The sequence below is a fragment of the Aulonocara sp. 'chitande type north' Nkhata Bay genome, linkage group LG18 (assembly GCF_057382095.1).
Source record: "Aulonocara sp. 'chitande type north' Nkhata Bay isolate Kocher_YH1m ecotype deep benthic linkage group LG18, A_spYH_male_GT1.1, whole genome shotgun sequence".
In the NCBI taxonomy this organism is placed as follows: domain Eukaryota; kingdom Metazoa; phylum Chordata; class Actinopteri; order Cichliformes; family Cichlidae; genus Aulonocara; species Aulonocara sp. 'chitande type north' Nkhata Bay.
The window spans coordinates 38,307,924-38,335,833 of NC_141361.1; the positions used below are offsets into that span (position 1 = coordinate 38,307,924).

At 41.9% G+C, this 27,910-nt stretch overlaps 1 protein-coding gene across 8 annotated transcripts in view; it reads right to left on the bottom strand.

Moving 5' to 3' along the window:
- Positions 1 to 396: 396 nt before the first annotated feature.
- LOC147309142 (solute carrier family 12 member 7-like) overlaps positions 397 to 27,910 on the bottom strand; it is a 44,816-nt gene continuing 17,302 nt past the window's right edge. For 3 of the 8 annotated variants that reach the window (XM_086270630.1, XM_086270631.1, XM_086270629.1), the window contains 25 exons: positions 27,083 to 27,208; positions 23,052 to 23,198; positions 21,760 to 21,814; positions 20,788 to 20,918; positions 20,572 to 20,684; positions 20,382 to 20,486; positions 17,941 to 18,128; positions 17,674 to 17,838; positions 17,445 to 17,543; positions 16,429 to 16,486; positions 16,144 to 16,318; positions 12,873 to 12,991; positions 12,696 to 12,794; positions 12,503 to 12,622; positions 11,614 to 11,718; positions 11,023 to 11,191; positions 10,585 to 10,780; positions 9,585 to 9,754; positions 8,156 to 8,287; positions 7,936 to 8,043; positions 7,540 to 7,641; positions 5,203 to 5,372; positions 4,956 to 4,970; positions 4,509 to 4,642; positions 397 to 1,468 (listed from right to left, as the gene is read on the bottom strand). In XM_086270630.1, the coding sequence (XP_086126756.1) occupies positions 1,377 to 1,468; positions 4,509 to 4,642; positions 4,956 to 4,970; positions 5,203 to 5,372; positions 7,540 to 7,641; positions 7,936 to 8,043; positions 8,156 to 8,287; positions 9,585 to 9,754; positions 10,585 to 10,780; positions 11,023 to 11,191; positions 11,614 to 11,718; positions 12,503 to 12,622; positions 12,696 to 12,794; positions 12,873 to 12,991; positions 16,144 to 16,318; positions 16,429 to 16,486; positions 17,445 to 17,543; positions 17,674 to 17,838; positions 17,941 to 18,128; positions 20,382 to 20,486; positions 20,572 to 20,684; positions 20,788 to 20,918; positions 21,760 to 21,814; positions 23,052 to 23,198; positions 27,083 to 27,208 (3,093 nt within the window). In that variant the 3' untranslated portion in view covers positions 397 to 1,376. The other 5 variants (XM_086270632.1, XM_086270633.1, XM_086270634.1 and 2 more) reach the window with 5 other exon arrangements.

The following is a 27,910-nucleotide window of genomic DNA, read 5'->3' on the forward strand; positions in this document are numbered from 1 at the left end:
AGCAGAGATTTCAAGTCTTCCCTCCTCCCTCTCGCTAGCCGCTGTCCCCAGGTCCCTACCGAGGCATTCCAGGGCCAGCCGAGCGGCATAATCCCTCCAGTCTGTCTTAGGTTTGGGGTTTCCTGTCAGTAGGATATGTACAAAACACCTCAGCTTTGGAGGCATCAAGAAACCAACCATCTCAATCGGTTCCTTTCACCACAGAGGTGCACAGGCTATTTGACATTTACTGTAGACACAAATTAATTATTGTTGTTTTGCTGTCACACATCATTTTGTCCAGGTCCATATCCATTGTTGTGCCTTGTTTTTCCCCCCTTTATAGTGTACTGGTACCTTAATGCTTATTACCTTTACCAAAGAAAATTAGCACAGAACATATTGCCATAAATAATCAGACATGACAACTTCATTATTATACAGACTTTAAGTTATATTTGTTTTTTGCTAAATAACATCCTAAAAAGAGATGAATCAGTACTAACCTATGATGAAAACAACAACAACAACACTACTATAGAGACTCCATATTGCATCCTTTGCCACTAGCTGTAGTGGCGTCTAAGGAAAGAGCTCACAGACTAACATTATGACAACATACAAAAACTCAGTCAAACTCATCAATAATTAAAATGTCCTGAAACGTTGAAACCAGCAAATCATCTGTATCATTTTCACTCTATTACATCTTCATTATGCTTGGCACATTCCCATCTGTGGCAACAAAAACAGTAATGGCCTAGTGTGTTACGAGCAGCATACGTTTGTTCATGGTCATCAACACATTATTCCACATTTGATATTCTTTCACAATATTGGCTAAAAAACATGTTCAACTCATTTAATCATCCCAAAGTAAAACATTTGTTACAATGAAGTGTCACAACTGGCACGGAAATAAATAATAAAGATCACAAAGGAAATATCATTGAATGTTATTGCCAAACGCAAAAGTATTCCTATAAAAGTCATTGCTGTGATCTTTAGGGTACTCTGTAAAAGGACAGTTTCCACTTTATGTGCATGTCTCAGTGAAACCAACGATTGCACTAAAGGCAACAAAAACAAGCTGCAGTTCATGTTTTTTCATCTGGAGGAGTTGGAGTGGTGGAGCCCCTAGTGGTCTGTCTGTAGTCAATCCTCTTCACTTCCAGACTCTGCACTAAGCTGAGGCTGTGCTGTATGCAGAGTCCCTTGTTGTCCAAATGTGGCACTCTTCTCTTCATCAGTCATCCAGGTTATTGTAATCTAAGGAGGTTGGAAATACTGGACTTCTTAAAAAACAAAGTCTGTTGTCACTGTCCCACCTTAAAGCCTTTGTGTCCAAACATGGTTCGTTTAAAGTACACGTCCAAAAAAATAGGAACCTCTTTGCGCTAGGAGTAGATAGTAATGACCTCCCGACCTCCTCCCCGAACCAACAGTACACGGTCTAGACCTTCCATTAAAACTTCCAGGAACTCCATATCTGAGACACACATTCTGGTTAAGGGGGTTATGCACTACTATTAGACTCAATATGCTTTATTATTTTCTTACCAGGATGAATCAGTAAATGCCACTTCAATATCTTTATTCTAAGTATCGGGTTTTTAGGTCTGATGTCATTAGCAGTTTCCAGGTCCAAACTCCACTTCAGGTCCCAAAGTCAAACGAACAGTGCAGCATCACTGAGAGCTAAAAACTGTCTAAATTCTTTTATCTTTAATAAAATGATCAGCGTTGCTGCTTTACCAGGTGTAGTAATTAATTTTAACATCCAGGCATCCATGAAAACAGAATTTATTAAATTTAATGGAGTTAGAAGTTAGCAGGAAGTTAGCTCGCTAGTTTCCACCCAAACATGATATAGCATGTTCTGAATGAGAGATTTCTGAAAAAATTAAACCTACAGCTCTGCTGTCACTTCCAACATAAATGAAGACAGAAAAACTAAACAGCAGTAATGTTTGTAGGGTTACTGAAGTTGGGCTAGCTGTTTTATAATGTGCTACATTAGCATAATCTAAACACATTATCACAGTGAAGCTGGAGGATGAACGCTAATGTTTTTCCACTTAACAAAAATTAACATGAATGCTCCACAAATGCAATTGCATTTCTTTTAGGGGCTTGTTCAGATTAAATAAAACAAGATACAAAGCATTAAAACATGTTAAAAACACAACAGCCTTAATAAACGCAAAGTAGTCTGGACCCGGAAGCCGGGTTCATACGTCGTCACTTAAAGACTGGATAGAACTGCTGTTATAGTTGGATAGCTTAGCTTAACTTAGCTTAGAACTGGGGCAAAGAATTAACATTGGTCCAAAATGTAAAAAATAACCCAAAATTCAACCTGGAGTTACGAAGATATGGAAACATTAAGGATTTACTTTGTTTTTTATAAGACTGCTTAGAGTCCTATTAAAACGTTTTCACAACAGCATCTTAGTTTTTATGTTCAGTTTTAGTGTGGTTTAATTAATGACATTAACTGAGTCAATATGCTTTAAAATGCTTCTAGGAGGATTTTTTTAACCTTTGGAAGAAGACACGATTGTTGACTATCTATCCATGCTTAGTTAAGCTAGCTGACTCTAGCATACAAACATGACAGTGCTATTAGGGCTGGGCCATATCATACCGTTCACGGTAATACCGGTATAATGTTGGGCAACGACAAGAAATTGAAATATCGCGATAGAATTTGGGTAAAACGCGTGTGCCTATGTTTTCATACGCACATGGCGGAAAAAGCATGCCGGCGGCGACGGAGAATGAGGAGGGCGAAAGCGGATCGTTGAATGAAGCGGATGAACCAGAAGTGGTTGGTAAAAATGCTGCAGCTTCAGTGGTGTGGAACTGGTTTAGCTTTCGACCGTCAGATACACAACAAAGCACTATTTTTGGTAGCGCATGCTAGCGGGTCATCGTTACTACCGTGTTTTTTGGAAAATACGGCACACTTAAAATCAATCCTTTGATTTTTCTGAAAATCGACAGAGCACCTTATAATCCCGTGTGCCTTATGTATGAACTCTGGTTGTGTTTACTGACCTCGAAACGATTTTATGTGGCGCTCGAAAATCTGTCAAATGTTTTAGGACGATTTTGCTAAGCTACGAACCCGCACCGCTTGATGGATTGTCGGAGCATTACCGCTTTTGCAGGCAGGAGTCTCGCGGAGTGATACGTACTGTGCTTCAACATAATATTACCGTATTGTGTGTGTGTGTCTGGTCGTTAAGTGATGACGTGACGAATCCTACTTCCGGGTCTAAAGTAGTCTGCGTTTAATATGGCTTTTGTGTTGTTAACATGTTTAATGTTTTGTATTTTCTTCTATTTAATCTCAAAAAGCTCCTAAAACAGTCAGTGATCACTGTTGACCTCCCTCAGCTTTTATTACCGCTAATCATTTATTTAAGCTCAGTCTTTAAAACCTTAGGATGTAACTACAGCCCAGCCCATGCAGCAGTATATGAATGACTAACCTCGTATTGTGGATGGATTATCTCAGTTGTTCTCCTGGCTGAAGTTTGGTCCTTTTACAGCATCCTGCCATGCGATTACATTTGTTCCTGACCGAGAACACTCACAGTAACTTTTATCGAGTGGAAAAAAGTTAGCTTGTTTATATTACGCTAACATAGCTGTGTCGCTAGCGGTCACGTAGCACATCATTATATACCAGCTAGCCCAACTTCAGTAACCCTACAAACGTCACTGCTGTTTAGTTTTCTGTCTTCATTTATGCTGGAAGTGATAACAGAGCTGTACGTTTTAATTTGTTTCCAAAACCCCGCAGTCAGGACATGCTATATTGTATTTAGATATAAGCTAGCGAGCTAACTTCCTGCTAACTTCTCCGTTAAATGTCATAAATTCCGTTTTCATGGATGCCTGGATGTTAAACTCAATTGTTACACCTGGTAGAGCAGAACGCTGATCATTTTATTAAAGATGAAAGACTTTAGACAATTTTTCAACTCTCAGTAATGCCACAGTGATCATTTGATATATGGACCTGCAGCGGAGTTTAGGTCCAGACACGGCTAGTGACGTCAGACTTAACAACCGGATAACCTCTTTTTAAGTTTTGTGGATATTATACATGGTTATGCTGAGGATATGTTGGCCAGTTTCCACTGGAAATGCCTTTTGGTTAAACTATCAGCAAGGAATTTGCACTGTTACGTTTTTATATAACTTTAATGCACATAAAAAACAGCTGCTTATTTTTGCACTAATAAAGTTGTGGAGTTGTAAAGTATTTTGTCTAGTGTCAATTATATCGTCAGTTATATCATTATCGCAAATTTTCAAATGTATAGCTTGATAAATATTTTTGGTCATATCGCTCTGCTCTAAGTGCTATGACTAATCTCATATTAATAGCAAGAAAGTGGGTGTCTAAATATCAAACAGTTTATCTACTGTGGTTGACTAAATGACTGAACAACTCACAGACTGAAAGAAAAATCCAGTTAAGGGCTTAATACTGCTGGTACTTTGAAAAAGGATACAGTTGTCATCCCCTTTCTTGTTCTTTGGTGGGCCCGGCATGTTCAGCAAGACGAGCTCCGAGTTACAGGATTTCTTCACCACCACCTCGTTCAGTTTCACCGCTGTGTGCATCCTCCGCACATTAGAGTGGTTGCTATGTTTAACCAGAGACATTAACAAGGTCTTTAATTTAACAAAAAATCATGCAACACAGTCAATCATCTTCTAAAGTATGCTATACTATCATTCATCTGTCCACTCAAGTGCAGTATAAAAGATTGGGGATGACAATGAAGGATGCAAATGCAGATGGATGCAGTTTCCTTGTGATAAAAGCACGAGCTTTTTGTCTCATCACGTATGCATGCATGAACTAGTTAATCGCTTTTCTACCAGCATGCCAACAGAGATTATTTCACACGTGAAAAAGTTCAAGCACATGCAGCCAAGAAGTGAAAGTTACTTACAGATTCTCCCACTCACTAGAGGATAGAGGATGGGGGATAGAGGATGGGGGACACACATCCAACATTAATAGCAAAATATAGCCTCTAAATATTCAGAGATTGTATTTAAATCATCACGCTGTCACTCCAGGAATCCCTCCTGCAACATTTTGAGTAAATTTGCAATGCCACTTTCTTGCAATATATATTCTAAATTCTGTTTATGTATGTGTCAAAAGTGTGAGGCAGCATACTTAGCTCTACTTACGGTTTCATGTTGAACATGTCTTTCACTGCCATGTTTTCTTTGTGTTTGTTCCTCTCATTCTGCAGTTTGTCTTTGGTCCAGGTCATGTGGACACGATCAGAAGTGGCGCCAGCAGCCTTGTCATTCGCTGCAGAATGAGATGCTGTGTTCCGGTCGTGAATCAGCTGAGCCTGAACAGACGGTGACATGATATAAAGTCTTATTAGTTCCGTGATCTTCACCCTTAATCTTTCATTAGGAGAGCTGATACTGAATACCACAGCTTTTCAGGAAATGGAGACATTCTAATATGGAAAGAAAAAATGATGAGAAGAAATGTCTGACATGACAGCAGTCAAGCGATATGTTTAAGAGCATAAAGTACATGCAGACTCAAAGAATCACATGAATGAAGAAAAGCCTCAGCTTCCCTCATGTGATGGTAACACTTCTATATATGACTAAATTATTAAAAACCTGCAAATTCATATGTGCAAAACCTTCTGCATATTCTTTTGCAGGACTTGTTTTTACATTTTTAAAAGTGGTTCTCTTTGACTCAAGTCTCCACCTGCATCTGGGACCCCATGCAGACACCTTTGGACTAGGCACGCGCTTCCAAACTGCCTCAATGATTCCCATCACCAACAGGGCAGACTCTGACCCTGTGGACCTTTCTGCAGCCTTTGGCACTGATTCTCACACCATTCTTCTCTCTCACCTCTGGCTGGCTTTCTTGGCCTCACTGGTACTGAACTCTCACAGTTTCAGTCCTACTTTTCCAACTGAACACAGCTTGTCACCTTAGGAGACTCTTGCTCCACCTCTATTCCAGTTAACCATGGGGTGCCTCAAGGCTCTGTGCTTGGACCCCTTCTCTTCACCATCTACATGCTCCCTCATGGGCAGTGGTGCCATGGTTTCTGTTTCCATTCTTATGCTGACAACACACAGCTGTCAGTGCTAAACTCTCCACAATCAAAGCTCCTTGACCAAACGTCTGCATGAAATTACAACATGGATTTTAACTACCTAGCTCAAAAGCAATAGCACTGTGCTTTTGCTTGTGGCCATCAAGACCCTGCTCCAGAAGAATGGAGCTCTTCATCGACATGGGTGATCCCCCCCATCTCAGCAACCCCTGGACTCAATTTAATTTCAATTTTATATAGCACGTAATCACAACAACAGTTGTGGCACTTTATAATGTTATAATGTTCTACACTTTTATTCCAGGGTTATTATAAATCTGTCACCAAAGCAGCTTTTCTTCGTCTAATGAACATCTCTTGACTTTGGTCATCGCTCACTGACTCTTTGGCGCTATCTGGCTGCAATGGAGTCCCATTTGGGATCCCCAACATATCACTCCACATAAAGCTCAACTGGCTCCTGGTCACGTCACGCATCATTTACAAGTTGCTTCTGCTCATTTATAAATCCTGTTAATGACCTGGGCCCTCAGTACCTGTCTGGCCACCCATACATGCAGCCTTGGATGATGTGATCCTCAGCCATGGGGCTCTTTTCTGCCCCTCGCACCAACCTCCATATCTTCTTTAAAACTCCCATCCGTTCTTCAAAACTCACCTCTTCTTTAATTTCTAGATTTTTTATTATTGTTTTAATAAAGTGTCGTTGAGTTTCTTGAAAGGTGCTGAACAAATCTATATTGTAGTAGTAAATTGTATCTATAAAGCACTAAATTACAAAAATAGCTGGCCCGAGGTGCTTTATATTGTACGGTAAAATTACAATAAGAGAGAAAAAGAGAAAACCTCAACAATCACTGCTCCTATGTACAAGCGCTTGGCAAGAGACAAGAAACAGGACCGATGTTAAAACAAATAAGCTTCATGCAGAACCCTGGACATGCTCTCTTACCTATAGGTAAAATGTGTCGTTCCAGCTCTCCAGTGCAAAAATGCATGCATGATAGGGGGAAAAAATGATGGTGCATGATGCAAAACTAGTGACATTATTCTTTGTGTCAGACCTGCACATGTATAAGGCAACTGACCGCTCATTGAGAGTTCCACATCTTAAAATCTGAAGATGGGCACAAATCAAAAGATGAAGATTTGGGAGGAAATAGTCATGACTGATATTTTGGTGCCTGCCGCTCAGGGAGGACTTTGTGTCCCCCTAGCGGCTGTTTTTGGTTTCTGACACTCTGTTAGCAACATCCTGGAGGGTGAACAGCCGAAACAAGCTCATGCATACACTTAACAAATGAGTTAATTCAGAGCACTGTCTAAAGCATTCCGGCGGTTATGAATAGATTAGGATGGTAAAGATGATGAATGGGATAGAGCGACGGCTCCAGGGTTGTTTGTTTGGTCTAGTTGCCATGGCTACCTCATCCTCTGGAATGCACTGAGAGTAGAGGGGCGGGGCGTCGGCACTCGAACACTTCTTCCTCTTTATGGAGGCACGCGATACATCCGTGATGCTCTGAATCTGAGCCCATTGTCCATTCACAACGCAGTGATTAGGGGGAAAAGGTCAAAGGTCAAGAACAGCAGAACAGACCGTGAAGACTTTTGCAACACCTTAATATTTAAGCAGTTTTTCCTAAATCCTGTCATTATAAAAATATTAATTATTGTTGATATGTTTGTTTTAACAAATCCATCATATGACCATCATAAAAGTCTTGCAGGAAAACATTAAAATATGCCAAAATAACCAGCTTATACATCGCTTTACAATCATTTGAAAAACGTTAAGGATGTCCAGTATGTGTCCCTTTACCTCTCTCTCCCTCTCTGTGCGGGACAGCTGCATCTGTTTGAGCATTTGAGATCTCTGCTCCATCACCAGCGTCTTCTCATAGGTGAAAGCTGAGATATCACTGTCATGCTACAGGGAGAGAGAGCATCTGCAAATTCAGTATGAGTAGGTATGGAACTATTATCATATTAAGTAATCTAATGCAGATTTAAAAGTGAATTAAAAGTGTAGACAGTCTCACCATCTCCACTACCTCCACCACTGCATTTAGACGCAGTTGGTAGAGAAACATCTGGAGATCTTTCTTCATCTGAATGGAGTTGTCATCCATCTGTGCCACAGTGAAGATTCGCATTTTGCACTTCCTCCATACCTAAACAGAAAAAGTTATTATAACCAACCACCCAGAGCAACACGCCCATCTTTTATCCAGCTCAATTAATAGGCCACCTGAGTGCAGCACGAAAGATTAAAGACCTGCTTTTATTATTTTATTATGACTGAAGGCCGGCAGGCTCTGCATCAATATTAAACTGTGTGACATTAGAACAGGGGTGGGCAACTCCAGGCCCCGAGGGCCGGTGTCCCTGCAGGTTTTAGATGTGTCCTTGAACCAACACAGCTGATTTAAATGGATAAATTAGCTCCTCAACATGTTCTGAAATTCTCCAGAGGCCTGGTAACGAACTAATCATGTGATTCAGGTGTGTTGACCCAAGGTGAGATCTAAAACCTTCAGGACACCGGCCCTCGAGGCCTGGGATTGCCCACCCCCCGCATTAGAAGCTGTTAGCAAAAGATCTTGATTTGCAAACAGGTCAACGGCTATTTACTACAAATCTTTGGGGAAAATGTTTAAAGGTTAAAAGAAGAGTAATTTTAATTTTGGTTGAAGTTGATTAAATGTAGTCCCATATGGTAATTGTCAAGTCAGAACCTACGGGACTGAGAAATGCAGCCACCTTCGAGGCGCAGTTCCCCACATGACCACTTGAGGCTGATTCCAAAAGCGACTTGATCATGATCTTTTTAACTCTCATGTTAAAGTGCAAACTTTAGCCTTGTAACTTACATGTTTACAGCCTGGTACCAACATGGTTTTGGTCTCCATAAATAACAAAACACATTCACAACAACATGCATGTGGTGATGTGTTTGTAAGATTTCCCCCTTTTGGGCATTCCTATGGCTTAAAGTCAGGGGTGTGGCCGTTTTGATTGACAGGTTCAGCTTCCTCAAGAACTGAACTCAAGACTTTATTTGTGATGTTCAGAACACTTGGTATCGCTGCTGTGTGATGAAGGATGTACAAAAGTCTAGTGAGGGCACTTTTTGCATTTGTATGTTGCTTAGCATTAATTAGCAGATATGGAAGCAGCTTGATAACGAAGCTTGCTAGTATTAGCCAGTAAGTTAGCATACACTCATTTCAAAAGGAAACTTCTGGCTGGAAGACAGCAGCCACAATGCTAACGGTGAGAACATTGAGACAAATTTTAACGGTGTATATAAATGCACTCTATTCATCCTGCTTACTGTGGCAATTTATATAATTATTGATTTTTATCTTACTTTGGAGTCCTTGTTTTTTCTTGAACGGTTCATATTTAAATTCAACTAAAGAATCTTAAAGTAAAAAGATAATTTAGGCAACACAAACAAAGACACACCTTGTGCTGACTAAGTAAGAAAGGCAGAAGCATGAGCAGTCCACCATCATGTACGATCCACCACACATCAACGGTGCCCTCCTTCAGACGCTCCTGGTTAGCAGGGAAATGGTCAATGTTCTTGGCTACGAGCAGAGCCTGATGTGCCGAAGTCGTCTCTCTAACGGTTTCTGCAGGGAGAGAAAAAAGATGTTCCTGAGCCCCGTCCAAAATCTCTAACCTTGTGCGTAAATATGGCGGCCCTAAACACCGGAAATTATGAAAACACCAGCAAACAGAAAAATGCAGCAAAGGCACATAAAACATGGAAGAAAAAGAAGAGAAATAAAACACAAAGGAAGTAGAAAAACCAAAATCTCACAACACACAGAAGTGTTTTTGGGAACACATTACTGTGACGAAGCAGCTGTGGAAGTGACACACACCCAAACATGTGAAGTACTTTTGCAGCATTTTTCTATTTGTTGGGGTTTTTCTTAAACTGCAGTCCATTTGAACTCTCAGGGCCACCGTAAATCTGTAAAACCATAAAATCCTGGCGCGCAACAATACTTGTGACTATCGCTTAATTTGTCATCTGCATCTGCAGGACATCTGGACTAAAAACATCTGTAATCTACTCGGTAATGTGTGATTACATGTCTATGTGGTCATAATAGAAGAAATGTAAAAAACAATACAGTAAATGTCAAATGCTGATATTTTTGGCATTAATATTTTTGTAATGACATCTTTTCTATTTCTTTACAATAAGAATGTTGTAACGTTAGCACGCCATTAAGGACAGGTTTTGTCCTCTTAGTGAAGTGAAGGGCTCATTAAAAGAAATGCAGTTCTGTAAATTGTTGTCCACAGTATTTAAGTAGTTATGGATTAGCAAATGATTGATCTCAGTTATTACAGCTTTTGAAGCCTTTTGACATGTTGCCTCATCAGAAAGCCTTTTGTAATTTTCTCAGTATTGCAGTGTTGTCACACAAAACCCTTCTGTTGAGTTTACCTATAAAGTTTCTCCTTACGGAGGAGTCCCGGTCCTGTTTCCAGCCTGTTGGCCAGGCCATCAGCACGGCATTGTGCTTCATTCCCCCCAGTCCAGCTGACTGAATGAGTATGGAGAAACCATCTCGCAGGCTGGACGACACCACGACGTGAGAGAAACCCTTTGTCTTCTCCGCAGCCATGGCTGCTTTCAAGTTCTGCCGGAAGCAAGCAAGGAAAAGAAAGGAACCGTTTTAGGTGCTGAGTGGTGTGCAATATTTTGATTCATTCACAGCTTCGGCAACATGTTGGTTCATATTCGAGCGAACATATAGAGCAGGAAAACAAACGTAATTACAAAAGTAAGAGACACATGGAAGAAGGTTAAACGCAAACATTAGCATGTACAGTGAAGTCAAGGCTAGCCGATGAGAGCGAACGACTGAACAAACTGAGAAACCTGCTCTCCTTTCTTGGCCTCGTCCCCTCGGGTCATGTATGTCCCCTCCAGGACGGAGCAGACGATGGTCAGCCCCTTCCCCGCTTTGAGCTGCGTGGCGAAGGACAGGAGACGAGGGTGTGTCACCTCCAGGTCTGAGTTCAGTTTACACAACACCAGCAGCTGAGGCCTGAAGACAGAGCCAAAAAATACAAACGTCTAGCAGCAAACAACCGAAAAACAATCAAAGTAATTTTTCTGAATGAATGACAGTCTGTCTGCAGACAACTGTAGTTCTTTAGAGGACAAGATGATAAAAAATGTAATGACTGTCAGTGACAATGAGGCTGCAGCTTAACTGTTCAAGATTTGAAATCAGATTCAGAAAAATAACTGTGCCGAGGTAAAGGTGATGTCATATTGTTCAACATTTGTTCAACAGCCCAAATCTGAATATTCAGTAGATTAAATGTAGAGCAGCAGATTTCTCTGCCAATCTCTGAGTTTAAGAAGAACGTGTTTGTGATTTCTAAGTGATTAAATATAGACCAATCATTATTTGTTGCCTCTAATTAAAATACTCTATTGTGAGAGAAGTGTTTTTGCACTCACCTCCAGTTTTTGGTGTGTAGCGGTGCCTCCTCTAGCCGGATGAGAGCGTAGCGTGCGGCATTTAAGGACAGACCTCTGATTCCATCTCCCCACTCCTTCACTGCCCTGCACCACCATTAAAACTGTTTTACTACATCTCAACAAACAAGAACTCATTTTGATTTTCAGAAAAAGGTGTTGTTGGGATGGGAGCGTATGTGGCTCTAAAACTTGTAGAAACCTTTTCACCACCTGATGGCATCCTTCCAGTTGTGTAAGCTGCCAATTCCTTGCACACTAATGCATCTGCATAACATTAGAGATGCAGGCTTTTGAAAAGAGTGCTGATAACAGGCCAGCTCATTCCTCTCCTCTTTAAATCGGCGAGTACAGCGCCCGTGTTTTTCAATTTTAATATTTTTATTCATCTGGCCACAGAAGATTTTATATTTGGCCCAGTGAACATGGCGGTTATCGGTCATATTCTTTGCAAGAAAGAGCTTTAACCTGCATTTGTGGATGGCACAGCAAACTGTGTTGACAGAAATGTTTTCTGGAACGGTTCCTGAGCCCATGCGCTGCTTTTCAGTGACATAATATTGTCTGTTTTTCATGCAGTGCCAACTCAGACCCTTTTTGGCCTTGTCTTGTGCACACAGATATCCAGATTCTCTGAATCTTTTAATGATATCATGTACTGTGTATGATAAGATAGTTTGCATTTCTGAAATTGTTCCACATTTTGTCAATTTGTCACAGTTCTTTGAAGACTGGCAAACCTTAGCCTCTCTTTACTTTTGAAAAGCTCAGCCGCCCTAAAACGATTGTTGTGTATCAGTTTGTTTCTGACCATACCTTCTTGCCTGCACCTGGTTTAAACGCTGAATTGATCTCATCACCTGAAACTTACCCTTTGTATTCAATGTATTTGTAGATACAGCCGGCTATCACTATGACGACCAGAGCGTAGATCCAGGAGGAGATGAACATGAGGGAGAGACAAAGACTCATCCCTAAGAAGGACAGAGTCCTACAGGAAACAAGCAGTGTCATCATTACTGTTACACTCAGAGATAAGAGAGTTTTCTAGGACATGCTCTTACCAGTGATAGAACTTAAAGCGAGGTCTCCAATTGGGGGTGCAGAGCAAAGTCTGGACAGCACAGGCCAGGTTGACAAACAGATAGCACATGAGGAAAAACCTGAGAAGACCAGTGATTAGTATGAAATGTAAAGACATTAACAAATTCAGTGACAAAAAGAGGGAAAAAAGCACATACATGGAGAGGATGGGGGCTACATGATCCAGAGAGGCAATAAGGATTCCTATCTCGCAGATCCCGACAGTCAGCAGCAGAGCCCAGGTGGGCTCACCGTTAGCCTTCCCATGACCAAAGACCTGAGAAAGAGAGATCCAAAGGACAGAGGTTTGATGTAGTACTTATTTTTATCAAGGTCAAAACGGCACGCCTTTCTAACGCATATGTCCCCCCCTCGGCCAACGCGGATGCAGCCTGTGACTCTCTCCACTCTGTGGTCAGCAGACTGCAAACACAATCACCGAGAGCCCTTCTCATAATATCAGGGGACTTCAATCATGCCTCACTGGACTCCACACTGCCCACCTTCACCCAGTATGTGACCTGCCCAACCAGAGTCAATAAAACACTGGACTTACTGTATGCCAATGCAGAAGAGGCATACAGTTCATCACCTCTCCCTCCCCTGGGCAGATCTGATCACAACCTGGTGCACCTTGTCCCTGTGTATGAGCCCTTAGTGCGCAGGGAGCCACCAGCCACCCGCACAGTGCAGAGATGGTCAGAGGAGAGCGAGGAGGCTCTTAAGGACTGTTTTGAGTCGACTGTGTGGGAGGTGATCTGTGACGACCATGGAGAGGACATCGACAGCCTTACTACATGCATTACTGACTATATAAACTTCTGTGTGGATAACACTGTACCTACCAGGACTGTACGGTGTTTCTCCAACAATAAACCTTGGATTACCCCAGAAATTAAAACCGTCCTCAAGCAGAAGAGGAGGGCCTTCAAATCCAGAGACAAAGAGGAGTTGAAAAGGGTGCAGAGAGAGCTGAGGGGACTGATAAGGAATGGGAAGGAGAGCTACAGGCAGAAGATGGAGAACCAGCTTCAACAAAACAACGTTGGTGAAGTCTGGAGAGGCCTCAGAACCATCTCGGGCCACAAACAGCAGAACTCTCTGCCTGGGAGGGATGTGAGGTGGGCAAATGAACTGAATCATTTCTTCAACAGATTTGATTCAACCATGAGGCAGTCTACAACATCGGCTGCAGACTCACCCACCCCCACTGCTGCTGTTTCACCTCAGACACTTCACACCTCCTCTATTCACCCTGCTCACTCCCCCCCACCCCCAACAACAGCATCCAATACACACTCAACACAAGGCTCCAGCCTGTCTCTCTCAACCACCCAGGTTAGGAGGGAACTGAGGAGGATTAATGGCAAGAAGGCAGCGGGTCCAGATGGCATCAGCTCGAGGGTCGTCAGGTCCTGCGCGGACCAACTGTGTGGGGTGATGGAGCACCTCTTCAACCTGAGCCTGAGGTTGGGAAGAGTCCCACAGCTCTGGAAAACCTCCTGTGTTGTACCAGTGCCAAAGACTTCACGCCCCAAGGACCTCAACAGCTACAGGCCGGTGGCTCTGACATCCCACCTGATGAAGACCCTGGAGCGGTTGGTCCTGGCTCAGCTTCGGCGCCTAATAAGCTCATCACTGGACCCACTTCAGTTTGCCTACCAGCCTGGCATTGGAGCGGATGATGCCGTCATTCACCTCCTACATCGTTCCCTCGCTCACCTGGAGACCGCTGGAAGCACTGTGAGAATCATGTTCTTTGATTTCTCCAGTGCCTTCAACACCATTCTTCCCTCGGTTCTAAAGGACAAGCTGGTGAACTCTGGAGTGGACCATCACCTCACTACATGGATCCTGGACTACCTCACCGACCGACCACAGTATGTGAGGACTCAGGGCTGTGTGTCGGACAGGGTCGTCTGCAGTACGGGGGCCCCACAGGGAACGGTTCTGGCTCCGTTCCTCTTCACCATCTACACTGCAGACTTCTCCCACAATTCCACCCAGTGCTTCCTGCAGAAGTTCTCTGATGACTCTGCAATAGTCGGCCTCATCACTGATGGGGACGACAAGGAGTACAGAGGACTGACTCAAGACTTTGTGGACTGGTGCCAGCTGAACTACCTCCAGATCAACGCCAGTAAAACCAAGGAGCTGGTGGTAGACTTCCGCAGGCACAAGCATTCTCCACTGCAACCACTGAACATCCAAGGTATGGACATTGAGGCTGTGGACAGCTACAGGTACCTTGGTGTTCATCTGAACAACAGACTGGACTGGACTCATAACTCAGACGCCCTCTACAGGAAAGGCAGAGCAGGCTGTACCTGCTGCGGAGACTCAGGTCGTTTGGAGTGGAGGGCCCACTCCTGAAGACCTTCTATGACTCTGTTGTGGCTTCTGCTATCTTTTATGGCGTGGTCTGCTGGGGCGGCAGCATCTCTGCTGGGGACAGGAAGAGACTGAACAGGCTGATCCGAAGGGCCAGCTCTGTTCTAGGATGCCCTCTGGACCCAGTGGAGGTGGTGAGTGACAGGAGAACGGCGGCTAAGCTGTCATCCCTGATGGACAACGTCTCCCACCCCATGCAGCAGACTGTGACAGCACTGAGCAGCTCCTTCAGTGGGAGACTGCGGCACCCACGGTGTGGGACGGAGAGATTTCGCAGGTCTTTCCTCCCCACTGCTGTCAGACTCCATAATAAAGACTTTAACTGATCAAGCACACACATCCATACATATGCAATAATACTAAGTGCAATAATCCTTTCTGTCATCGTTGTATTTTTACTCAGTTGTATATAGTATTTGTATTTGTATTCTATTTTTATCTTATTGTATATAGTATTTTATTTTATTCTATTCTGTACAGTTGTGTACTGTATTTATTCTTATTGTATTCTAATTTTTGCCTCATAACTTTTGCACTGTCCACTTCCTGCTGTGACAAAACAAATTTCCCACGTGTGGGACTAATAAAGGTTATCTTATCTTATCTTATCTTATCTTAACTCCTGTGTGAGAATTTGCAGCTTTTCTCTCATTTATTAGGTTAGAAACTGAAAAAACATTTTGAGAAAAACATAAAATGAAACAGATTAAATACACAACCCAAACATGCTTCCTTAAAACTCTGGGAAGCTGCGACGGGTATAATGTAACCAGTCCTTTAACAATTTATGAATGAAACAATCAGTTCAGAAGACTTTGTGAAAAAGAAGGAAATCTTTTAAACAATCATTTAAAAATGAGAAAGTAGACCAAACATTTTTTACAGTACACATTCATAAGTTATGACTACCTCTGCCGTTGGCTTTTAAACGGTAAAAAAAGCACAATAATGAAGCACGAAAGGAAGCTGCGTGTGCACTTTCAAGATAAAAATGAAAAAGGAATAGGTGTTTTTCAAAAGAGGTGATCTTCCACTAACCTGTAAGAAAGGAATGATGCCGTCGCGAGCAATGGCCTGCAACAGCCGGGGGGCACCTGTAAGGCTTTGCAGTCCCGCCCCGCAGCAGGAAAAAAATGAGCCAATCACAATCACCCACGGTGATGGCCAGGCCAGAATGCTGATGACAGGTTTCGTCTTTACTGAGAAACCAAACCTGAAGCATACATACGCTTTATTAAACAGCAATCGCAATGATAAAAATGCATTATGAGACGTTCTGAAAAAACAAAGCACCCGCTTTTCCAAACATTTAAACATTCTTACTTGTCTCTCAGGACCACTCCTTCAATACAGGCTCCAAACAAGACCACAAAGGAGATATCTGACCAGGAAGTTAAGATGAAAACACTGGGACAATTTACATCAACAGCCTGTGACAATATCAATCTGCTGCTCTTCACCCACAGCTGGTGCATAAATATCACCTCATTTAGAAGCAGCGTGAATCTGGGAATCATCAACATTTTCTTCCCTCAATTCGTTTAATATTAGTAATGATAATAAGAAGACAAAGAACGCCCTGAATTGCGTAAGCCGTTAAGACAACTAATGGAAACAAATAAGTAATTATAAAGTCAACAAAAAGTGCTTACAGAATAAAACAGAGAACAACGTGGAAACAAAAGAAATCTAAAAAACAGTAAATATATGAAAATAATGAATAATAATGAAAGTAAGAGATGTTTGGATCCTCGCTGGATGTCAAACCTTTCTCAACTTTTTAGTCAAAGTAATAAGTCATAGTGCATGACCCATTACATCTCAGTTATCATCACACCTGAGGAAACCGGGCTTTCTGCCTTTCTCCTCAGACACTAGTGTTTCAGTTTCTTCAGCTGCTCTTGTAACGTAGTAACAGTGTCACCTCCGTCTCCACTGCACCTCGAGATAAATAGGTTCCCTAATGCTGACCAACAGGGATTATTAGTGGAAACAGTGGATTTACTTTAAACGACTTCTTAATCTCAGCTAAAAATGAGACCAAGAAGACAAGAAGTGGTGTCCCCCCAAACCAAACCTCAAGCGTGCCTTTACACTTGAACACTCGTGTGAACAAGCAATTAACCCTTAGGAACACCAAGAGAGTCTTGCACTGCCACACCTGATGTCCAACTTTTCCTCACTGGTCTTTCAGGTCTGGGAGGATCAAGAACCACAAGACTCCAGAAGGGCCTTTTCTGGATTTGCTCCTTGGGGAACCAGCAGCAGTGAAAGAGTTTCTGGGTGTTCCTGCAGCAGTTCCACAGACACAATCGACACATTCAGGATCTCGAGGATACAGATGAAGGATGTGGTGAGAATAGCCAGTATGGTTCCTATTGGGATGGATCTCTGGGCGTCTCTGAGATCACCTGACCTGTTAGAACCAGCCATTATACCTGAAACGCAACACAAACTTTACTCATGTAAACGCATTAAAACTATAATTCCTCATGCTCAAGTCCCTTGAAACGTTTATCCTAAATGATTTCTCATCTTTGTATAATGTGACCACAATAAATCATCTACCTGTGACAGAGGGGAAGTATATTCCCACCAGCAGAGTGAAGTAGGTGGCCCAATCGTTGAAGACGTAGTTCTTAAGTTTGTCGTTGTTGGCCTCGGCTGGGACAGAAGACAGGTTTTTCCTCTCTATCACCATGTTGTCTGGGCCATAATTGCCCCACAAGTTGTCTAAAGGAAAGACAAGCACAGGCTGCATGATCAGAATTTACTGCAGAAAAAAAAGACTGACAGGAGGAACTCTCAGTGGATTTTTGCTTGACGGTGACGCACCGTTGATGACTTCCCCCAGGACTCCCGGTGTGGCCTGGATCTCGGTCAGGTTGTTTAAGGCGAAGTACTCGTCACAGGTTGCGTTGAGATATGGACTGTCACAAAAAAGGTTCCAGAGCTCCACATCTGTTTTTGCGCACTTTTCAAACATTTCATTCTTCAGAGTGCGGTTCCCCAACAGACAGACACTAGAGGAGAAAAATGAGATCAAGCATTTCATAAATTGTTGCAGACACAGCCCCCCCTCCTCACGCACGACAAAGGAGTGTCTACTTATTATTTCTTATTGTCAGATTAGATTCATCCATGTGCATGTGACGAGGGCGACAATCTAAAATCCACCCATCCATCGTCTTCCGCTTACCCGGGGCTGGGTCGCGGGGGCAGCAGCCTAAGCAGAGACGCCCAGCCTCTACCGGCTGAGAACCGTGATCTCAGATTTGGAGGTGCTGATTCACACTAGGCTGCGAACTGCTCCAAAGCAAACTGGAGGCCATCACCTGATGAAGCCAACAGAACCACATCATCCGCGAAAAGCAGAGATGAAATTCTGAGACCACCACTTGGCTGTGCCTAGAAATTCTGTCCATAAAAATTATGAACAGAATCGGTGACAAAGGGCAGCCCTGGCGGAGCCCATCACCCACCGGGAACAAGTCCGACTTATTGCCGGCTACGCGGACCAAGCTCTTGCCACAGTTGTATAAGGATCAATGGGCCAAACACCCCATAATCCTGGAGAACCCCCCACAGGACGTCCCGAGGGACACGGTCTAAATCTGTGGAACAGGTGCTGGCTTTACAGATACATATTGGTGTCAGAATTTGAAGATGTTCAGTGCAGTACTGAGTAAAGGACACCAGAAGTAACGGTGCCAAGGTATTCAAGATCCCTTCCAACTTTACACTTTGTTACAGTCGCAGTCTCTTGGATGTCTTATGTAAATTTCAAATGCCCATGCTAATACATACGATCTTTTTTTAATAGTAGTTTCAAGTTTTATTGTCATGTACAGATAAACAGTGTAGCCACATTTATCCATAATGACATTCTTTGGCTCGTGCTCCTCAGCTTTACATGAGCATATAGAGAGTGCAGTTATATTGAGAAGAAAACAACAGAAAATAGCAGTGATAGTAATAAAATAATAATAACAATAACATCAATAAAAAGGAGAGAAAAAAGTATTAAATATTAGAGAATTTAGTTGGTATTTACATTTAAGACATTTAGTATCTAACAAAAAGCAAAGAAAACCAGCTGAAAGAGACTAGAAACTACAATTCTACTTTTGTGCAAGTTAAACAGATCTCATACAGTTACTCTAAGACGTTATTTTAAGGTTTTCCTAAAACTCCCTGAAGTCTCCAGTTTCTCCCATATTGGCTTCTTTTCATTGGCTCCCAGTTAAATCTAGAATTACATTTAAAATCCTTCTGCTCTCTTACGAGGTCTTGAATAATCAGGCACCGTCTTATCTTAAAGACGTCATAGTACCATATCAACCCAACAGTGCACTTTGTTCTCAGACTGCAGGTTTACATGTGGTATTTAAAAATAGAGTGGGACGCTGAGCCTTCAGCTTTCAGGCCCCTCTTCTGTGGAACCAGTTCCCAGTTTGGATTCAGGAGACAGACACTATCTCTAACGTAAAGATTAGATTCAAACGTTTCTTTTTGATACTGCTTGAGTTAGGGCTGGATCACTTGACACTGAATCCTCCAGTTATTAGTTTTCACTCCAATTTTCACACTCATACTTTCATTGTGTATTTATACACCACTCTACACTTAATTAGTCTGGCTCTCTTGTACTTCCTAACCTCGCCCCCAGCTGATCATTGCAGATGGCCCCGCCCCTCCCCGAGCCTGGCTCTGCCAGAGGTTTCTTCCTGTTAAAAGGGAGTTTTTCCTTCCCACTATTGCCAAAACGCTTTCTCACAGGGTCATCTGATTTCAGGTTCTACCTTATTAAAATAAATATAAAGCATGTACTGAATTGAATCTCCACTCTTCAAAAGCTGTATATCACTGCAGCATTTCCCTCCCCCCACATATGAACTGTACAGTGTGCAGAAAGACAGAAGCTGTTTTTCATATTTTCCCTTCTATTTACCAGATGAAGACAAATCATATCAGAAAATAAAATACACATTTTAAAAGACTATCTGACCGAATGACTCTAAAAGGTGTTTCAAGTTTCTTGCAGCTTCACACACTCACGTATACACTTACCCAAGTACTTAAAACAAACTTTGCAGTGGTTGCAAACTAACAAACAAACTAATCCAGTTCCTTATCTTAAAAAAAGGATAAATCAGCTGTAGTACAATAAACTGCTTAAAATGTATCTGTAAGCACTGACAGTACGTGATTTTCACTGTCAGAGAAAACATGCCAGCACTTCATAAAAAGCGGTTGCTCAGTTATTAGTCGCTCACCTAAAGTTTGAGGGTTTGATGGCCGTCTTGATGGCTCCTGCGTAAGTGGCCATGATAGACAGAACCACACAGGACAGAAACACCAGAGCCAGCTTGTTCACATACCTGCAGACAGAAGGAGAGGGGCAAATGTGAGCCTGTGTGGTGTGTTCTTCTGTTTGTGTGTGTCAGATGGTGAATGGAAACTTACTTCACCCCTACAAACACAACCAGTGCCATCAGGAGCAGGCAGCAGGTGCCATAGATTCGCATGTCGTTGGCCGTTGTTTCTTTGACCACTTTTTCAGGTGGAATGATGTAGAGCTGGTAGACGGCAAAGAGAAAAATCAGATCGATCGAGGGATTAATGTGCAATCAGAAGGGCACTGACATGGCTGCCTCCTTGTATGACATAGAGTTTACAAACCAAAAGAATCTCTATGGTTCCAAGAATGTACAAGGATCCAGCGAAGGTGGTTCCCAGGTACAAACAAAGTCCCACAGCACCTCCAAACTCTGGACCCAAGGATCTGGAGATCATGTAATACGAGCCACCGGCTGTCAGGAAGTGATCACAAAAATACATTTTACTAGTTTCATATCTACACATACACAAATGTAAAAAAATAAATAATGCCAATAAAGTTTCCGGTGACAAACTGATAGTTGTTCCTTTTCCTGTGCTCGTAGACCAGTTTGGGCATAAAACTGTTTCAGAATGTTTTCTTTTAGCTCACAGGGATTACTTGCATAACACTGACCTCGCTGTTTGAAAATGTTGCCCATATTTGATATAAACATTGATTATTTTACCAGCATCTACATAACATAAAATAACGTAAAATAAGGACAATTGGTCCCCTTTAAAATTGGGCTCTGTCCATTTGCAGCTTTTGTGCATTGCATTAGATTTCATATATTAGCTACTGAGAATATTCTACTGAGATTTAAAAATCCAATATTCCAACATATCGAACTATGTTTTCCCTTTCAGACACAAAACATAACAGACAAGGGCCAAATATGCTTATGTTATTTACTCGTTTGTGTTCTGCTAAATGTATAAACTGTAAGTATGTATCAAGCGCTTGTTGTGTTTGTGGTATTACAAAGAAGTGTGTTGCCAACAGGGATGATGCAGAGTGTCCAATCAATCAGCAAATAGCAGATATCGGCTGATAACACTGGCATGCCAAACAATTGGTTGTGCTCTACACAGTGTGCAGAATTAGCTTGCTCTCACACAATGATGAAGTTTAAAAAACATTTTGGATGCTGTGCAAATCATAGCTCAATTCAAACTCTGTATAATCTCACTCACAATTGCAGCTATTTTTGCAGACTGCATGTGCATACATCTCTTGTACCGTAAAAGCAAATCAAATAATTCATTATGTACCTGGGACAACTCCATTTGTTGCAATGGCACTCATTGATATAGCTGTGAGCAATGTCTGCATGAAAAAAGCAAAAGAAAACAGGACAGATGATCACCAGTGGATGGTTTGTAAAAGCAACATAAAAGAAAGAAAGATAAATGAAAATAACTTTGACCAGCTTGTGTTTGTCAAGTTTGTTAAGTTGTCAAGGTGCAAGCATCATGCTCAGATAATAGTGCTTTGAATTGCAGCTGAGCGGAAGTACAATGTGTCAATAAAATACAAAGTACAGTAAGTGCCTGAAAACAGTCACTGAAGCCTCTGATTAGAATTAGGAGTGCAATAATGTGAAACATGCAGCATGCAGAGTACTAAATACTCTGCATGCTGTTTTGTGCAATATGCCAGTGGAAAAAACATTCCAGCATTTTGTTTCCACTCCATCAAACACAAAGTTGCCTAAATTTAGCAGAATCAGTGAAAGCACCAGTGTCAAACCGAGTGTGACTGAGGGCCAGGCTGAAAATCAGAAACACTGAAGTACAGTCATTGTGCATTTTGTATTTATTGTACTTAGTCAAGAAAAATAAGCTTGATTGTCTCACTCTGCAATGTTTGAGTTTTACTCAAACACTGTTGGAAAATTCATTTCATTCACCATACAGTCAAGCTCTGTGCAGTGAAACTGGTTACAAATAGCAACAAATAAAATACAAAAACGCAAATAAACTTTGTAGTTTCTGCAGAGATGAAATGGCGAGAGTCTCTGTTTCCAGGAGATTTGTTCTAGAAGGTTTCTCCAAGGTTTTACTGAATGAGCCCTTCTGTTAGGATGCTGCCCCACTAACGGGGAGGAACCTTAAGTGTCAAACACAGACACAAGAAAAATGAGACCACTGGCATCATCACCTCTATTGCCCGTCATCTCTTTGGTGTGGAGCATACGAGCGTGTCAGGGTGAGTCTAAAATGTAAAGGAGTTGTAGTTTGCAGATTGTTCGCATCACATCACATGAGTGCTGAGCATTCAAGTTCAAACTTTGAAACAGGCACTTCTCTGTCTGGCCATCTGGAGCTACTGACGTATGTGCTGCGGTTGTAAATAAGGTTTTCTGCTCGTTTTGGGGACTCGGACAAAGACATTAATGCTCATCACACCATAAATTCAGAGGAGCTGTGATTGGCGTGACGTAAATCTCACACTCAATCGCAGCTACATCACTGATGGCTGGCCAAGAGGGACAGTTTGTTTAGCACTGCCACATTTTGAGACTCATTAAGCAGCTCGTCATCTGAAGCTGTCAATTACTCACGCAGATGCAGCACATGGAGACAATGGCGAAAGATCCGAGAATTCCTGCTGTGCCGACAATCCAGGTGAGGCGCAGAAAGAGAATCACCCCCAGAATGTTCTGCATGCAGGGCAGGTAGACCCCAATGAATGTTCCCATATGGGGGACCTGCCGACAGACAAACAGACATGCACAAAGGTGAGAGTGAATCTTGAATTATGCCTCATTGCACTGTTACTGAGGAGATGAACATGAGAGTAGGCTGCAATGTGGGGAAATCCAACACGTGTCCCTCCTCACAGCCACACCAAGCCACTTAAAAAACGTCTTGTCATTCAAAGTGTTAAATTACAAAGCACATCCTGCACTTAACATTACTGTATGTTTACAGTGCGTCGGCATGTTATCATCTGTTTAAGATGCATCAAACTCAATGCCACTTACTTCTAGTTAAATCTAAAAATAATCTCTTGCGTTTTCAAAGACTCTACAGTCAGATGTTTTCTGGTGGTTGTCCTCTTAATGCCCATCAGATCATGAGCAGCCAGCCCAGGGTTAGTGTCAGGTTTTCTTTTAGCCACGTGCCGTTTCACAAAATGAAAAAGTAAGGGAACAACTAAATCATACATCCTTGATTGGCGAAAAATCAAGTTACTGACTACACTGTATGACAAAGGTCAGCGGAAACCGGAATCATCAACACAAAATATTACATTATTCACTTTTATTTTAATTACATGCGTATAAAACATGTCGATAGGTTAAACAGTTTTACTGAAGAGAATAAGGCTAAAAAAATCTGTATTTTCGAGATAACCTTGTGCTTAACACAACTTGCAGAAAATGAAAACAATTAGATGGAAAATATGAAAAATTTAATCACACTGAAGCTGTCATTTACCGACTAACATCAAAGCTCATTAAAAACACCAGCAGGGTCACATAACTTGAACGATTTAAGTGCAGTATAGCATTAGCAATGCGGATTACAATAGCCAAGCACATGCATACTGCACACGCACGCCTCCACAAACACCAAAGAGTACGTACCATTTTCCGACATGCAAACATTTTGTCCTGTGCTTTCTCCATTGCACTCAGCTGTTTGTCAAAATGCTGCAAAGTGCCTGCTGTGGATTTCCAAACCTCCCACATCTTCTCCTTTCTGTTACACTGCCTCGCTCTCCTGCCTGTTTTCTCCCCTTCACTGAGCCGTTTAAGTTAAAGGTCCAGATCCTCTGCAGAGCTCTCAGCTCTCATTCAGGGGGCGGGTTTTAGTCAAACATCATCAATGCTTCCACATAGAGCAACAGACCAAGGTCCCACTGTCTCGTCAATGACTAATGTTGTTTTTGACTTTAGCAAAAGCACAAAAGGGACAGAAATTGTTGCAATGAAAGCGCCTTCTCAGTTAAAAGCCCGTTTTCTGCAGCATGTACAACTTTTGCCACAAAGCAGCAGTTTTGAAACATATTTTATTGTGTGTTTGTCTGCTTTCTTTTTAAACCTGTGGACCTGTGGTCAAAGGCTAGCTGTTCCTCTGTGTATCCGGTTAATAAGCCACTCTAACAGACTATTGGCAGTAGCTTGACAGTTATCAAAGTCACCCACCCAGGTAACATCTGTACAGATGTTTTACCAGGAAAAATGTTGTCGTTTTTCTCTTCAGTTTGAGTCGAAGAAAATTGGTCTCCCTGATCACATTTCCATACCAGGCAGTTTATTTAAGCACAAAGGAGATGAAATCAATCTTATGACCTAATGAAGGTGGTTGTTAACATCCCTCATCTAAGTCCTGATAAAAAGATAGAACTGTTAATGTGCTGTATGTCTGGTTGTGTTGAACCGGCTGTCTGCACTGTATTTGTAAAATCCCCAGCTCGATCACATGAAGCTCAAGGGATTAAAGATGGATAGATTTAAAACAAAAAAATCTGAACATTTAATCTTTTCTGCCTCAAACTCTTCTGTTTTCTCTCTTTGTCGCACCATTTGACCTATTTTCACTTGCTCTTGGCTCAGTTTTTGGCAACATTTTTAAAGCAACTGAAAGATTTCCAGAGTGTGAGACCTTGAGGAGGATTATGGTAAGACATTCAGACTAACGGTTCACAGAATGAGTTTCCACCTCCGGTTGATGAGGGCCTAATCTGTGAACAAAGTGAAAAAATATCATTGCAGTCCATCGTCGTCACTGTGCACAGTGCAGAAGAAGGAACAAGCCTTTGGGCTCCTATTGTTCATGCTTGTGTTGCTGTCAGTCCTTTAGCTTAACTTATGTTGAAGACAACAGAAATCAAACAAACTAGTGCATCTCAAAAAAATCTTATTATGAAAAATGTTCTTTTTTTAAATGTTATTTAACTCAATAAGGTAAAATAAAAGTAAATGTTAAAGGGTGGGGTTTATAACTCATGCAAATCAAAGAAAACCGTCATTTGGACTAAAGCCCCATTCAAACAGCTTAAAGATGTACGTCTTGGTCCAGTTCTGTACATGTAACCATGGTCGGGGAAAGACTGATGACTCAGAACTCTTTCAGATGACGATCACCAACAGCGCCCACGAGGATAAACCACATAAGGTCATTGCTGAAAAGGTTGGCTGTTTGCAGGGTGCAGTAATAAAGTATATTAATGGAAAGCTGACCGGGAGAGAAAAGTGTGGTACAAGAAGGTGCATAAGTAACAGCCATGACTGCAGCGCTGATGTCGATTATGATGTTTGACGTCATGTTCGGTTCAAGAGAACTTTACAAGCGACGGTCTGACACTGGTTGCATCAAGATCATGCACCGACGTCTTCAGGAAGGGAGCTACTACTGTTTACTTAGCCTGGCAGGGCGAAGGACACTGTCTCAGCTGAACTCTGGACACACACGCACACAAACATATATACACATGCAGATGCGCAGCAGTCCAAAGTGCTCTTTTTGATGAATGTAAGTTTTGTATTTCTTTTTGAAATGAGGGTCCTAGTGTCTGGAGGAAGTGGAGAAAGCAGAGAATCCACTTTCCAACTTTATTAATTGCATTGCAATAACATCTACTGGTGTTTTTAACAATAGCTGTTTTTAAAAAATAGTGCACAGGTTAAAAGACAAAACAATAGGGCAGCAAGGCGTCGTTTGCATGCTCTCCCCATGCATTTGTGGCTTTTCTCTTCGTACTCTGTCTTCGTGCCGCAGTTTAAAGACATGCAGTTAGTTTGGTTAGGTTAATTAGGGATTCTAAATTGCCTGTAGGTTTGAATGTGAGTGCAAATGGCAGTCTGTCTCTCTACATTAGGCCTGTGACAGATGGATGTCCTTTGACAGCTAGGATAGGCCAGGCCCCTCTGATCCTGAACCGGAGAAGTGCAAGAAAATGGTTGGATAAAAAGATAATTAAGGCTTTCATCTTGAAATAAACTTTAAAAGGCTGGTTTCAAAGCATGGAAACAAAATAAACTACATGTAAGGATTAAATATCTTTAATAAGGATGCAGTAACAGTAACTTAACTAACATAGAGTAACTTTACAGTCGGATACTTAAAATTGTGGGTCTGTGTCTGTATCCAAACACTTTCTAACTGCACTGTTTAGCATAAAACGTCTGGTCTCTATAGATAATTACTCCTTCACAACAACGTCTTGGGGTTATTTTTCATATTAACTCAACCCTTTGAACGTGAGGATCAAAATTAGGACGTTTACAGCTGCTGTGCTGCTAATTCAATTCAGTGAAGTGAATGAAACACGAAACCTCCTTTTTTGTTTGTGCTGCCTTTTATGTTTCATGTTATACTGAAACAGAATGTGCTTGTATATCGAAAAATAAAAACAGGATGGCAGATGAAAAAGATAAGCAGATATTCCAGACGAAAAGAAAGGCCTTCTTGTGTACAGATATAATCGGTGCTGAAGTTTTATTGCAGATGCTAAAAATCCCGCCAGAACAGATTTCAGGAGAAAGCACTCCGAGTGTTGAGGACTACACTAACGATTATGTTGGCGCAAAGCATGCATGCTTTCATTAAGAGTTCTGCTGGCTCAAAAACAGGAGTCACGTACCATGACTGCAGCCCTCCTGACTCCATCCTCGGCTTCCTCATGCTCACGAACACCCTGGGTTAGGTTGGTGTAATTAGCCAGTTTGTTGAGAAAAGATGAAACCATGGGCGTACTGTCCATTTCTTCCTGTAAACAGACAGAGAACATATAAAAATAAAGACCAATCCAGGCCTTTCAAGCATGACCAAGAAATATTTCCTATTGTATGTTCCTCAGACTCCCTTTATTGACTCCAAGATCTTTATTGTGTATGTATGTAGTAGAGATGGACCGATCCGATATTACGTATCGGTATCGGTCCGATACTGACCTAAATTACTGGATCGGATATCGGAGAAAAATAAAAAATGTAATCCGATCCATTAAATATCACGAAAGCACCTCACAAAACTTGCAACACGCCGTAACTCACCTCAGAACGTTAGCACGTCGGAGCAGTATGCATCATGTGATAGAGCAGCTGTGGCATGCGGGACCTGTCGGTGGTCTGGATAGCATGTGGAGCTTTGCTAGCAACCTGGCATTTCATCTCCAACAAAGTTATCCCCGAGAGAAGTAAAGCAAGTGTGTAAGTCCATCTCTGAATGTTTGTAAAGCATTCCCACGTTAAGCTTAACGAGCGACTGTCTCTCGCTCTCCGGCTGCTACTTCAATCGTGAAACTGCTTAAATCAGCTGATCGGCTTTTCTGTCGCGAGTCTGTCTCTCTTTTGTTTTTGGTCCACTTTGCGCCAGAAAGAGGAAACCAGCGGCTGAACAACAGCAGCACGTTTAAGCTTGATCAGCTGTTGTTAGAATGTATTTAATATTTCTTTCTACTCGAGGATCT